This window comes from Kryptolebias marmoratus, linkage group LG19 (assembly GCF_001649575.2).
Source record: "Kryptolebias marmoratus isolate JLee-2015 linkage group LG19, ASM164957v2, whole genome shotgun sequence".
In the NCBI taxonomy this organism is placed as follows: domain Eukaryota; kingdom Metazoa; phylum Chordata; class Actinopteri; order Cyprinodontiformes; family Rivulidae; genus Kryptolebias; species Kryptolebias marmoratus.
Window position 1 is genome coordinate 18,058,492 of NC_051448.1, and position 14,730 is coordinate 18,073,221.

General features: G+C 44.1%; 1 protein-coding gene across 1 annotated transcript; it reads right to left on the bottom strand.

Annotated features, from left to right (window-relative positions):
• Positions 1–4,562: 4,562 nt before the first annotated feature.
• Positions 4,563–13,376, bottom strand: gtf2a1 (general transcription factor IIA, 1). The gene is made up of 10 exons (XM_017409024.3): positions 13,131–13,376; positions 11,530–11,631; positions 11,239–11,392; positions 10,214–10,278; positions 9,512–9,587; positions 9,239–9,363; positions 8,617–8,721; positions 8,123–8,428; positions 6,287–6,376; positions 4,563–6,184 (listed from the first exon to the last, which is right to left on the bottom strand). The coding sequence occupies exons 1-10, from the start codon at positions 13,158–13,160 to the stop codon at positions 6,077–6,079; spliced, it is 1,161 nt and encodes a 386-aa protein (XP_017264513.1). The 5' UTR covers positions 13,161–13,376; the 3' UTR covers positions 4,563–6,076.
• Between the last annotated feature and the right edge of the window lie 1,354 nt (positions 13,377–14,730).

Below are 14,730 nucleotides of genomic sequence, written 5' to 3' on the forward strand. Positions count from 1 at the left end.
CTGTTGACAGAAACAGAATGGCCTCCGTCACTCAGAGAAGCTTAAATCCAGTTCACGTATGTCCTCGTTCCTTCCGTCGGCTTGGATGGTTCTCTTCTCCTCAGGAGGCCAGTTCCTCTCGCTCACAGAAAGCTCTCGAGTGACGACCCAAGTGAAGCAAAGAGCTCCAGGCGGCTCCACAAGTGGTTTCACTCACCTCACGGTCAACGACCAGCACCGTGCGCGTTCACCTTTCACCTTTAAGAAACTGCCTTAGAGTTAGGTTCACAAACAGAAGAAACAGGAACTTTAGGTCTCTGTCATTTTTTCATAACACGAAGCCTTCCAAAATAAAAGATAATAATTGTTACATATAAAGTGAAATTCCTAAAACAAAAAAAAAAGAAAGAAAAAAAGCTGCTTCTATTTGTTGTTGGTTTTTTGTTATCTCAGTCACTTTCAGAGTACTGCAAGCTTGGTGTTCTGCCCACTGAGATACATTAAAGGTGGACACAGAACCGGAAGACGGAAGCTGAAGTCACAGAAGCTGAGCGCCCCCCAGTGGGTGGTTCCAGTAAAGTTTTTCTCATCATGCTGCTGTGTTCAAATATACCTTTTTAAAAATACATTTAGTTTCATATAAGTATTTGAGGCTACAGAACGTCACTTTATTCCAAACCACCCATGAACACATCATTGGAGCACTGTTCACACTCAACAGGAAGTAGTTCAAAGTCCCACAGATTGTTTTTTTGTTTTTAAGTCGCTCTTTAGAATTTTTATTAAAGTTCACAGCCCCCCCAAATTATCTAGTTCATGTTTAAATAATTTTATTTGTGCACTTTTCTAAAAGCACGCCCATTAGCATCTATGGTTACACTGAATCGTGGTTCCATGTCCCCACGGGGCGCCCTCCAGTGGACACTTCCAGAACACGCACCAAAGTAGTTTATTTTTAAAGATTCTTTTACTTCTTTTTTTTTAACCATAAGATAAATGCAAAATAATTTTTGATAGCCTTAAGTCATCTATCTGTTTATTTAACTTGTAAGAAAGAGAATTTACATAAAAAGAATGAAGGTGGGTGGTTGAATCCCTCGGCATTTATTAATGTGTGCTGGAAGAAATTCACCAAGGTCCGTTTTACAGTCATGTCCTCAAACATGAACCAGTTAGGACCTCTGATATTTTGGAAAACGTAAATCCTGCCTGTAAACAGTACTGTGTGCAATCGTCAAATAATAATAATTTTAAACAGCACCCTGTCAGTATTTATTAAGACAGTTAAATGAGGACACATGGACAGCGTGGCTCAACATCAACAGCAATGGCTTCCTGGAAGAATCAGGAAGACTGTGGAACTAAAAGTTTGACTAAAATAAAACACTTTAAACACATAAATCTGTGCGCTGCACTTAGCGGTGGACGGTTCCGCTCATCCAGCGATCCTTGGAAAGACCTGCTTCGCTTCTAATTTCTTCAAGGTTGTCTGAATGGAAAGCATAAAGATAAACAGGCCCGATGCAGCCGAGGTGAGCCGCTTTTACGCTCCTAAAGAGTCCAGAGGTCCTTTTACGGCCGACTCTTTTTGTTAAATATCAGCGGAGGTATGGACTCAAGGCTCCGCTGTCCTGGAAGTTCTAGTTGTTTACTGCTCCAACACACCTGATTCAAATGGTTTAATCACCTCCTCGCCAAATCATCCGGTTCTACAGCAGCACGTCCACAAGTCGTCCATTTAAAGCAGGTGTTTTAAAGTAGGAACGTCTAAAACACGAAGGAGACCCCCCCGAGGAACACAGTTTGACCTGTGTGGGTTAGAATGATTACAGCTCTTACGCTCGCTAAAAATGGCCGTGCTAACGCTTGACAGAGCTCGTTAGGACGCTCATTACAGAACATCCCCGTCCCGTTTTAACAACGCGCATTCGTTTTGGTAAAATAAGGCTGTTCTTGTGAGTGTTTGGACTGACCACACAGCACGCAGCCCACGCAGGATGTTCCCAGCGTGGCTTCGACACGCAGAGTGATGCACTTTCTGTGACGTCGGACAAAACGGTGGCCAGAGATCTCACCTAGCACAAACAGCGGTGCATTCCAGTGCATTTTTATTTATTTTAACATTACTGATGCGTTCCATTTACCTCGGGAGATCTGGGAACGACGGCAAACTTAACCCCGTTCCTGTTGGAAGTTGGAAAACCAGCAGTATCTCTCCCAGTAACCAGGATGTTGCCAACAAAACGAGGGATTTCCACGCATTCAGACGCTGCAGCAACATGTTCCCTGACACTTCTGTGTGTGTGAGGGACCTAAACCTGACAGCAGTGAAAACAAGTTTAGTATGGCAGCTGTATAAACAGTTAGGTGGGAGGCAGCCATATTGGATTTGACATTTAGCCGGTTGGAGAACACTGACGAAATAATATAACTGAACTGGTGACAATCCTGGGTACAGAATAAAAAAATTAACATTCTACAACCTTATCATTGCAGTACTGCTGTTAATTGGAGGTAAAATGTGCAACAGTTCAACCACATGATGGCTGGGATGAGGCGGATCTGTAAACAACAAACCTGTCTGCTACAATCCACTGACGCTCAGACTTTCGGCTTTTTAAGTGAGACAGCAGAAAAACAAAAACCTAAACACCTCCAGGGCCTCAACGGACGTCTGAGCGTCCAGGAGCAGCTGGAGGAGGAGCCGGGGCTACGTCCCCATCCACCCCCTCCGTCTCTCCGCTCGCCCCCCTCTGAGGCTTTGAAAAAAAAAAAAAAAAAAAAAGAGAGAGATAAACTGGAGGAGTGACAGCCTGCCTGAAATCCAATCCCGATCAAGGGCAACAATATGTGTGTAGTTTCAGATCGGGCTGTAATCCCCCCCAACAGCACCACACCTTCGCCTCAGAGCAAGCCGACAGGAAACTGGAGACTGAGACAGTTTGGAGAAGACTTAAAGAATTGGCAGGAGGGAACGCCTGCAGTCTGCGAACGTCCAGACGCTGGATTACGGAGCGGGACGTGGGTGCGGGGGTGGGGTGGGGTGGAGGGGGGACTGAAAGGCAGGCAGGCTGGATTGTAGGGTCTTCCAAGAGCTCGTTGCATTATTGGAGATTCCAGGAAGGAAAAAAATAATAAATCTCCGGCTCCTTTCAGGGTGCCGCTCGCGTACAACAACCTTTAAGTCAAAGCGGAGACTCTCAGTCGGGTTGAAGTCGGCCCCATTCACTGTGCAGCTCACGGACAGATCCTCCCATCTCTGTAGCTCCATGGGTTTTTGGTGGACAGGTTTGCATCCAACAATGGATGCAATGGAGCTTTTCGTGGGCTGTTGAGGGTTTAGGATGCGTTTCTGTAGCCCAACCCTGGTGGTGATTCTGACGTTTCACTTTGTCAGTTACACCAGTTCAGCTGCTTAACGCCAGCAGGTAATCAGCCAACCACATGGCAGCAGCTCGGTGCGTTTAGGATTCGAGACACGGTGAAGTTCAACCTGAGCATCAGAAAAGGGAAGAAAGGGCGATTTAAGTGACGTTGAACATATTGGGGGTTGTTGGTGCCAGACGGGCCGGTCTGAGTGTTTCAGAAACTGCTGATCTACTGAGGTTTCCACACAAACATCTCCAGGGCTTAAAGAGAACGGTCCAAAAACGAGAAAACAAAGCCTTGTTAATGTCAGAGAATGGGCAGACTGGATTGAGATGACACAAAGGCAACCACTCGTTCCAACAAAGGTCTGCAGAAAACCATCCCAGAATGCACAACAACACGTCTAACCTTGGAGCAGATGGGCTACATCAGCTGAAGGCCACACTGGGTACCACTCCTGTCAGCTAAGAGCAGTTCACACAGCCTCACCAAGACTGGACAATAAGAGATTGGAAAAACATCTCCTGGTCTGATGGGTCTGGATACACTGGACTCCACAGATACCAGATCTTAATCCAGTCCAGCACTTTTGGGATGCGGTGGAACAGGAGATTTACATCATAGACATGCAGCTGACAAATCTGCAGCAACCACCTGACACTTAGCCTACAGGTGGATCTTATTTAACAAACGATGTGGCTTCAGGAGGGAAAAACATGTTTCTTCCCTCATTTCACTTAATCAACCTGGACTTTTTAATATATAGGTCACTTAAATGTCAGGTTGAAGTTTGCAGCTCTCTGTACCTGAGGACATATCTAAACAGATGACCACAGGCGAACAGTTGAGCTACTGAAGCCTAAAGCCACATAAATCTGTTAAAATGCAGCTCCAGGAATCTTGAAAGGCAAAAACAGCTACAAGTTCAGACCCAAAACAACATCCAGTTTCCAGAACAGATGGAAACGTGCTGCTTTTAACTAAAAGAACGGTGGTAAAATTAACGTTTAATGTGCTGCTTTAGACTGCTTTAAGAATAATAAAATAGGAGTTTGCATTCATTATCTGAACAGCAAATAAAGCAAAACAAAAAAAATATTGAACACACCAAAAGAATTTAAGAAAAAGGCACAACCAAGTGATTAAACGCTGGTTTGATATTAGTGACCGAGAAGCAGTTGGAGAGCAAAAAGCAAATCACTGAAACGACCAAATGTCCAAAAAAACACATACTTTTATTTCAAACTGCTGCAACAGGGGCACTAAAAACAAACAGCAGAAACACACACAGGGCCCCCCTCGAGTTAAACTCACTTTGATAGAAAATAGTTTCATTCTAAAAGTCATGGATATAATGAAAGCACGGGAGAACGAACGGCGGACGAAATGAGTCGGAACACAACGTCAGGTGGCTTTAGCCCAGAAAACAACAAAAAAGAAAGAAAGGAAGAAAAAAAAAAAAAAAAGGAACACTTATTAGATAATAAGAGCACAGTTCGGTGCTGCAACCTTTCAAAATAAAACAACAAAAATCAGAATTTTTCAGCAATAAATAGATAAAGAACTGACACCACCCTCATTGCTTCAACTGTGGCATTTGGAGATTGCAGGGTGTGTGAGTGAAACTGAAGTTTGTCCAGGAAAAACGCTCACACACACACACAGAACAGAAAACGCTGTGGCTTTTGATTACAAAGACTGACCTCACGGCACGTCAACAAACTGACGTGCAAATCTTCAGACGGCCGCAGGAAACGCAGAGACGATCCACCAACAAGGCAAACTTTCAATTTGTCCAATTTCTAATTGTTTTTTTTTTACTTTTTCTTTGTTTTTTTAATAAAAATAAAAGGTGGAATGAAGCTCCAGAGACGCAAAGAGGGGAAAATAACAGTATTGTTGATTAAGATTTTTAAAAATCAAATAAAATATAAGATTCATGTCGATTTACCTTCTTCTTCTTCTTCTTCCTCTAACCCTTCATCAACCATATTTTTTTAAAAAAAAAAAAGACCTAAATCGGTAATAGATTAACTAGATAAAACACTCTGGAGCACCATTTTTTAAAAACATGACAGAGCGAGAACTGAAAAAAAAAAAAAAGCAAAAGATGAACGCAGAAGCCAAACAGACAGAAACAAATGTCTTTCTGGTCTCTCTAAAAGGCAGCAGTTTGGACTGGTGGCACTAAGTTTGGACAGAAATGTGGACACAGGTCAATCCAGTCAGCCGACTACAGTGCATCATGGGAAGGTGGGTTCTCGCAGTCGGGGAGGCTTAGTACGAACGACCTCTGACCTGTGGTGAAGGCGGGTCGCTTCGCCCTGGTCCACTACACCTGTTTGATGGGGTTAGTTTGTTTTTGTGAACCCTCCCGGGAAATAAAATTAAATTTAAAAAAACAAAACAAAACAAAAAAAAAAAAGGCAGAAAAGCCTGGAAGATGAAGACGATAAAAAGAGAGAAACTCAGCGTCTCTCTTCCTCTCATCCTGCAAGGCCAGTCGAGCTTTTCTGATGGATGATGAACTCTGGTTTTACGGTACCTAGTGATCCTTTTGGGGGGGGGCTGAGTTCTCAAAGACGCTGAAGCAGCTTCTTGAAAGGATCCGGTCACAGAGTTTGGAAGGATGCTGCAGGCTCTGAGAACCGGACAGACGGAGTTTAAAAAAACAAAACAAAACAAAAACAAAACGAGTTCCTGCTCTGACTGCTTTCCCAGTTCCGCCTCACCACTCGGCGTCACCGATGGCTTTGGAAAACACATAATCTTTGCCGTTAAGGTTCATAATCCCGTCCTTCAGGTGGAATTTCCATTTGTTCTTACTTCTGTGGATCTGGGGGGAGCAGGGAGGAGGGAATGAGAACAGATGCTTCAGTCAAGACTCGGGTGTCCTGTGAACACGCGGGGGAAAAGCACCCAGCTTGGCGCCTCCTACCTTATCGTACTGGCACACCACGACGTTCTCTGTGTCGAACAGCTCCCCTCCATCGTCGTCGCTGACGTCGTCCCCGCTGTTCAGAGGCTCCTAAACAGGAAAGCAAAGTTTAATGGCCGAGGTGCTTCCTGGACGTAAATGTCTGACCCGACGTGGAGATAAAGTATCCGATCAGATTTTGGAACTTGCCAACACAAATATGAAAACCAAAAAGATGAACATCAGGGTTAGGAAGAGTAAATGTGAAAATCTGAGCAACTTTTAGAAGTGGTTGTTTTTATGTTACAGAAAATGCAAATGTTATATTGGAAATGAACCCCCCTGTTGCATTTCCATATAACTTTGTTTTTTCCCCAACACTTATCCTGACTTCAAAACATTAGTTAAATTAATTCACATTCCAATCACGTGTAGGAGGTAACATGGACCGTATTTTCTGGACTATAAGGCGCACCTAAAAACCTTCAATTAAAAAAAAAAAAATGACTGCACCTTATAATCCAGAGCGCCTTATATATGGAAGAAGTCGTGATGTTTTAGCACGACTTTGGTTAAACTACAAAGCTGCACCGCTTGCAGCATTAAGGCTCAGTTAGAGTCACGCGGGCATTTATACTTTATGCTTACGTTGGTGCAGTATTCTCCGAAAAGACAGGGGGCTGTTTTGTTTCGCTTAATGCGCCTTATAGTCCGGTGTGCCTTATATATGACAAAAGTTTGAAAATGGACCATTCATTGACAGTGTGTCTTATAATCCAGTGCGCCCTATAGTGTGGAAAATACAGTAGTCGACTGTGTTGTTTTCACATCGTTTTCCATCTTTTTGACTCTAAAATCCACAAAAAGGCAGTCAATGCAAAGTCATGAAAACAAGAACAAAAGAAATACACATATTTCTCATATCCATGGTTGTTGTGTTCCTAAATTAAAAGTTTGTAAGCTAAATTCCTGATAGGACTCTAATAATTATGTGCGTTTATGACTGAAAATAAGTCAATCTGTGAACATACCGGTCTAGCTGTGCGTTTTACTCGTTGGATCTCTTCTCTTTCGAGTTTGGTAAATGGCTTGCACTTATATAGCGCTTTATCTAGTCCAAGGACCCTAAAGAGCTTTACACTACAATCATTCACCCATTCATCCACACATTCACACACTGACGGTGGTGAGCTACATTGTAGCCACAGCTGCCCTGGGGCGGGCTGACAGAAGTGAGGCTGCCATCACACCGGCGCCACCGAGCCCTCTGACCACCACCAGTAGGCAAGGCGGGTGAAGTGTTTTACCCAAGGACACAACGGCTGAGACAGCCGGAGCGGGGGCTCAAACCAGCAACCCTCCAATTACAGGACAAAGCCCCTACCTCCTGAGCCACTGCCGCGTTTAGCAGCAGATTCACTTTTTAAACGTCTCCTCAGACTCTGCTCATCTCATTCCACCGTATTTGTTTACCTACTCAGACTACAGCCCGATGTAGGTCAGTCATGTGACTCAAGCTCAGCTTGGTTTGTTTACACTGAGTATGGACCCACATTTCAAAATGGAATAATAACATATCTGGAAAACTACTGGAGTTAACCCAAACTGCACCATTTGATGAAGTTCAGGAAAGTCTTTTAAGTTTGATCTCATACTTTGAACTGAGTATCTTTAGGAATAAAAGCCTGGAAATAGTAGTTGACGTTATAACATGACTGGTTTAGTGTTTTATGGAAGTCTTCCCTAACGATTTGTTCAAATAATGTATTTTGAGCAGAAAAGGCGTCAAATAAATTATGAAATGTCCCTCTTCATGTGAACACGCACAGAGACTTAAACACGAGCAGTTCTGCTCACCTCTTCCACCTGTCCATCCTCCCCACCATCCTTGTCCTTCTCCTCGTCGTCATCTTCGTCGTACTCCTCCTCCTCATCCTCGTCCTCGTCTGAGGAGGTGTCTCCGGCTCCGTCCACCTGGAGCATCATGGGAGGCTGCTGCGCTTGGGGCTGCTGCTGCTGCTGGGCCTGAGGCTGCGGGGGGGCCTGTGGCGCAGCTGCGACCTGGGCCTGCTGGACCTGTTGGACCTGAGCTGCTGCTCCTGCGGCGGCCGCTCCTCCTGCAGCCTGACCCGGCTGCGGCACCATGGCTGCTGCCTGCATCACCTGACGGGGGGAGGACAAAAGGAACAAAATCAGGAGCGTCAACATGACACTGAGTGTCTGACAACAAAACACTTTAAGTCATAATAAATGGCTGTTTAGGTTTGTTGTAGAGACGGTAGAAAAAAAAAAAAAAAAAAAACACTTCCAGAAGAGCAAAATAACACCCCTTGCAGTGATAGCGCTCTGACCTGTGCATTGCCTTGGACTTTGTTTCCTGAAGCTAAAACGATCTGCTGCGGCTGGATGATGACTCCTGTCTGCTGGGGCAGACCTCCCTGCAGAGGAGCCAGGACCTGAACCCACATGGAATCAGAAAGACTTCAAAAACACATTAAAACCTAAGCCGTTTTCTGTTGAAGACAAGTAATTTCAATGCATTAACTGAGCTCCAGGGACTTCCTTTTTATTTTAGGGTACAAATGCGAGTACTTTTATCACTATTCACCTGTTATTCTTCAGTTTTTTGTCACTACTTTCGATTCACAACTCCACACACACGTTTAGAACAACTCATTTGAACAAAATATATTAAAACATGGTTGAAAGCAAATAGTGCGCTGTGATTCTCTCGTAGAAAAACACTTTAAGACATTAAATTGTCAGCCTAACTTACTACAAAAGGAAGTCCCAAATCATTACTTTCCTTTAGAGAAGAAAGCTGATGGATGTCAGAATTTCAGGCAGTCGCTGCACTGCCACTCCTGGGTTTTATTTTAGTTGATCAAATTTGTGAATTGAACTGCATGGGTCTGTTTTTGTCTCATTTAGACAAATCAAACGCGGCAGGTGTGTTTGTGTGCGGGGCCATGCCTGCTGTATAACGGGCGCCTGCACCCCCCCGGACTGCATCGGCTGCTGCAACACGATGGGCTGCTGTGGCTGCTGGATGATGTACTGAGCCCCGTTGGAAGCACGCACCACCTGCAGGATCTGACCTGAGTCAGGAAAAAACAACAACAACAACAAGGTGAGGATGTGGATGCCAGGACTGCACGAAACGTCTCGCATTAAAAAGCCAAAATGAGCAGGAGCTGCTTTGATGCAAGTATTTCCTCGCACTTCAGTGCAGGATGAGTGTTTTACCTTGGTTAGTGATGAGCTGCTGGTACGGCGTGACGCCTGTGGGTAAAGCGAGGGTTGCTGCTGTGGCTGCTGCACTCTGCAGGAGGAAAGTGGAAATCACAAGCATTAGTGCTTCTACTGAGCCACAACCAAACGCACACACACACTCCTCACAGTTGTAATATTCAGATCACCCCAGCCGGTGTGATTAATCTAATCATTTGTTCCGCTGAATTTACCTGCTTTATCTCACACACTGTCAGGCGCAAACACAGAAAACTGCCACTGAAGCTTAATGATGCTGTCTGAGGACTAACAACAGCAGCATAAGTGTTGAATATTTCCTGTTCAGTATTAAAGATAAGTAAATGTTTGTTTGTCAATATGAAGGAGACAACTTTAAAAGTTGTGCTTCTGTCCCAGTTTTAATGCAGACCATCGACCAGTCTGAGTTTATTCCCCTCTACTTCAGCGTTTGCTTTTCATGTCATTACTTTTTAATGCTGGCTTAATGTTTTTTTTTTATAAACATACCTAATAGAATATTTTAGTGTTCAAGGCTAAAAAGCAAGTGAAACAACATATGACAAGCAGCTTCGAGAGCACAAGATAAATCTTTCAGGAAGTTTGAAAGCGGTAACATGCACGCCGTCATGGTTTGTCTGGCGAGTATACAACTTCAGAATAATCTAGTCCCATTTTATGTGCAAATAATCGACTCACCATCCCTGTAGCACTCATGTGCTGCAGAATCTTAGGATCCTGAACAATGACTTGCGGCTGGGGAGCTGCAAAGAAAACATGTTTGAGTTCAAATGGGTCGTTAATAGCACTCCTGCAGTGACATCAGGACCGTTCGTTCTGCCGTGACGGACGGTTTGATGCCTACGTATATTCAGCACAGTGTTAGTACACATAGTCGGATGGGAGGATGTTGATTTTCCAAGCACTCCACCAGAGCCGTTCCATCATAAGTAGAGACATAGATGGCTCCAAACTGTTGCTTCGAAATGTTTGCCAACTATTTGTACAGCCTATTGCAGTGCACCAGATAACCATTTTGTTGAATTTAGAAAAAGATTTCCACTCGGCATAAACACAGATCATGCAACTTAGATGTAAGCTGAGCCTATGATCACTAATATGCTGTACAAATTGTCACGGGGACATATTGTGTAAAAAAAAATAAGAACCATAAAGGTCCACTGATTCAACCAACTGAACAGTTTAATGAGGTCCTCAGGTTGGCTCTGCCGGTAATAAAACTATCTATCTAGAAGTAGCAATACGGCTAATGGTACGGTCTTGAGCTTCCCTCCAATTATTCTCCTGGGTGCGCCCTTCTGTCGTCTTGTCCGACAACGCGTTGCCTTTTTGACGTGGGTCGTCTCGCTGCCTGAATCAGACTTTAATCCAGGCCCGGCTACAGACCAAACGCGCTTCAGCGTGTCCCTGATTGCCTCCACCTTAAAGTGTGAAGGTCCCAGCATCCCACTCTGAGGCCTCTGTAAGGTTTGACGATGAGCAGTGTGCGTGTGTGTGTGTGTGTGTGTGTGCTGACCTCATTTTCTAGCGTGGCGCAAAGGTCTCTCCCTGCTCTTTGCCTGAAGATAGTATCTACATGACCAGCCTATGCGTACTAACACTAAGCTAAGCACACAGACGCATTGTAAGTCAAAAACCGAATCTGCACATCTTTCCGCTGCCGACGGTTCATCCGGCGGATCACCAAGTGTGGACGCACGCACCTTGCTGCTGCTGAGGGGGCAGGATGACTTGCTGAGCCTGCGCCGTCTGCGTCACCTGCTGCACCTGCTGCTGCTGAGCGGCCTGCAGGGCCGCCTGCTCATCAGAATGGAAGCCCTCCACTGCTTTGGACTGCAGCAGCTTGTTCTCCCACAACTGTGCCGCGGAGACAAAGACGACATTTGTTTGACGACTGATTAAGAGACACGGTGACATACCCTCCCCTACCTCCCTCCCTCTTTCTTTCTTCCGCACTTGTTGCCTTCAGGAACAAAACTGTGCGGCACATTTACCGTCTTCAGCTCGTGGAGAACCTGCTCGTCCACTCCCTCATCCAAGAACAGCTCCCGGACCTCGTTGATTACGTCCTCAATCACAGACCTATATAGTTTAGGCTGCGACAAGGACACAAATACCTTCATTAGTGCGTTTAATACAGAGGAACTACTTATTTAGCAGTTAAATTAAACAAACACCCTTGATGAGATCAATATTTCCTAGTCGGGAAGAGGCATTCAGGCTGGGGCATTTTAAAGCGGTTTTCATTTCAGCTGTTAATGGTGTTTCTGGCTGCCAGCCACAGAGTATATTTAACAGACCATGTTCTGAATTAGAGCTCAGTCAGTCAGTCCCTGTCAAGTAAGCATAAACGGGATAATGTGATAATATCTCATGTATAATAGTTATTTATGGGCTGCTCAACAATCAAACTGGTCAGCCTCAGTGCTAATCTATATTAAGTCCGTCCAGGGGAGCATATATCATCCGGCGCAGCGCTGGAGCCGTTAAAACGTCCACTGCGACGCGGCGGGGAGAAGCCAGGCCGACCGCGGTGCCCCGAGGCCCGCAGCCCGCAGCGGACACCTCGGTCCCTGCCTCCCTCCCCCTTCCTCCCTCGGCCCCCTTCGGTTCCTCCACTATTTAAAGCGCGGCGTGGTGTTTATATGCGGAGCCGGTGACGTAGCGTCGTGTAGCACCGTCCCATCCCGGCAGTCTATATTAGACAGTCAATATGGCGGTATAAAACCCGGGCAACGGGAAGGAGGAGGGCCAGAAGCGCGAGGCGAGACAGGAGACGGTGGAAGCCATTTTACGGAGCGGCGAGCCGCTCGCTTTTCGACCACAGGCGGACTGAGGAGGAGATTTTCGGTCTTATTTTCTTTTTAAGCTTTTTTTTTTTAGCTTTGGCGTTTTGGGAACGGGACAATATTTGATGTATCATGGGTAACAAATATGTGGTTCTGGACGGCTGTCTTTGCCCCTCTGGTCGTGGAATGGTGGACTATGATGAAGCAGCTGACGGAGCGACTTTAATATTTGAAAATAAAACTTAAAATCAGCCGCAGTGGATGTTAGCCATCATGTGCTTTGAGTACATCTGTATTTTTTAAAGTTATGCAGTATTAACCATTTAGTTAAGATAGCCGTCCTTATTTGATAAACATTTGCATCCAATAATTTACCCCTTAGCTAACAGCTTTAAATTTAGTTACACAAAGACGTGTTTAGCCTCTCAAACACTACTGAACGATTAACAAAATAAGCCAACAGACAAAAAAAAATGAAGCTTAAAGCTTATGAATGCCCACCTACTGATATAAGACTGCATATAGACCTAAATTTATTCACTAGTTCACATATGTTTAATTGTTAATAAGTTTCCCCTGGCAAAGAAAGCCATTTGTCCACTACGACAGTATCGTTTGAAATATCTAGTTTCGAAAACTGAAAATAATGGCTGAATGAAAGTGAGTATTTCCTTTTGACTTAACAGTGACGAGTTGGTTAAATCACACTGGTTTGACAGCTGTAAATAAAACCAGCTCGTCCACATCTTTCCATCAACTTTACCCCCATTTTCCCCCACTGACAGTCCGTAGAGATTGAGCCTTACCACTGGGTTCGAGTTAGCCGAGCTCGCCATTATACGCGTAGTGTAAAAACCACACGGAAATAGGCGAGAGACAAAGCCAAAAAAATGTACAAAAATAGACTTAAAACAACTGGGAAAGATAGTTTAAAACAGCCGGCATCACGTTTGTAAATAAAACACAGTTTTTACGGTCTTATTTACAATCCCGGGCTGCGACTCCCCAGCCGTCCTCCTCCCGTCGTTGTCCTGCTTTATATACTGAGCGATGGAGCTGCGAGTGCGCGAGGCATAGGGCAGGGTCAAACGGCTCATATCGCGAGACTTCGTCAGGAAACTGATGAGTAATCGCTGCAGCAGAGGCTGCTGGGAAATGTAGTTTAAACGCCGCAAACGGCGAAAGCAGCTTGACAGATTGTTTTTCGCTTGTTAATGCGGTGCTTTATTGAATTAGCTAACTTAACAATAAATCTTAACTGTGTTCAGGGAATTTGCTTGTCAGGAGCCAATTGTTTTTCAAACATTACTTGATAATTTGACACTGAGATGTTCATAGAAAACTATATTGTGCAAATAGAAGCATATATCATCTCATATACTAATCGAAACAAATATTTAAATTAAAATATAAATAGTTGTTTTAATAAATTACATTTAGTTGGCTATTATTTAGTGAGAGGAGGCAATTAATTAGAAGATGACTTTAACCAAGCACATTTTTCTTAACTAAGGCTAACTAATGAAGACTGAGTTGTAGGATTTGTTATGAAAAGTTTGATATCAAATATTTAGAAACAGTTACAGATGTTTGTTTGTTGTTTTTGAGAATACGAGAGGTAGTAAAAAAACATAATATGGATTATGAAGGAGCTGTCATCAGATTATGAGGCGTTAATATCGAATAACTTCATCTCTCAAATAACATTTCTTAAGTATTTAAGTTTATATTTGGGCCATGAGTGTGCTTCAAGATCAGTTTTCATGTAGTAACATAATGCTGCCACGAGAGGGCGAGCACACCCCACAGTAGGAGGATTACCTCTCTCTTTCTAATTCCAGAACAGAAACACAACCCATTCACTGGTGTAGTAGCATCCAAGTATTTTACATTTTACTAAAAAAAAAAAAAAAAAAAAAAAAAAAAGGGGTTTAGGTCAATTGTGCACACGTGCCTTGGATCTAAAATAAACCTGCCACGACAATCGGGGAGAGAAGCGGAAAAGCTTTGTGATAAATTCAAGCCCGGCAAAAGCACATAACCTCCACTTCTGTCTCCATGGAAACTTGCTTTGCTGGTCATTTTGTGGATGTGGATGCTATAGAGCGGGAAACATTCAACGCTACGCTGTGGGCTTCTCTCGAAACAAGATCATTTGTGTTTTTCTGGGACTTCATCTCACAGGGATAAAATTAAAAGCTGACCCTGATGAGTCTTTTTTTTTTCTTAAATCATCAAACAAAAGTGAAGCCAGGGCATCTGCTAGATATGCCATTAAACACAATAAACGCTATGCCTTCGCGTCTCTGTAACGAACTCTGAAGTGATGCCCTCTAAAGATCTAGAGAACGCACTTCTTCTTCCTCTTCCCCCTGAAACAACCCCCCCACCCCACCCCACCCCACC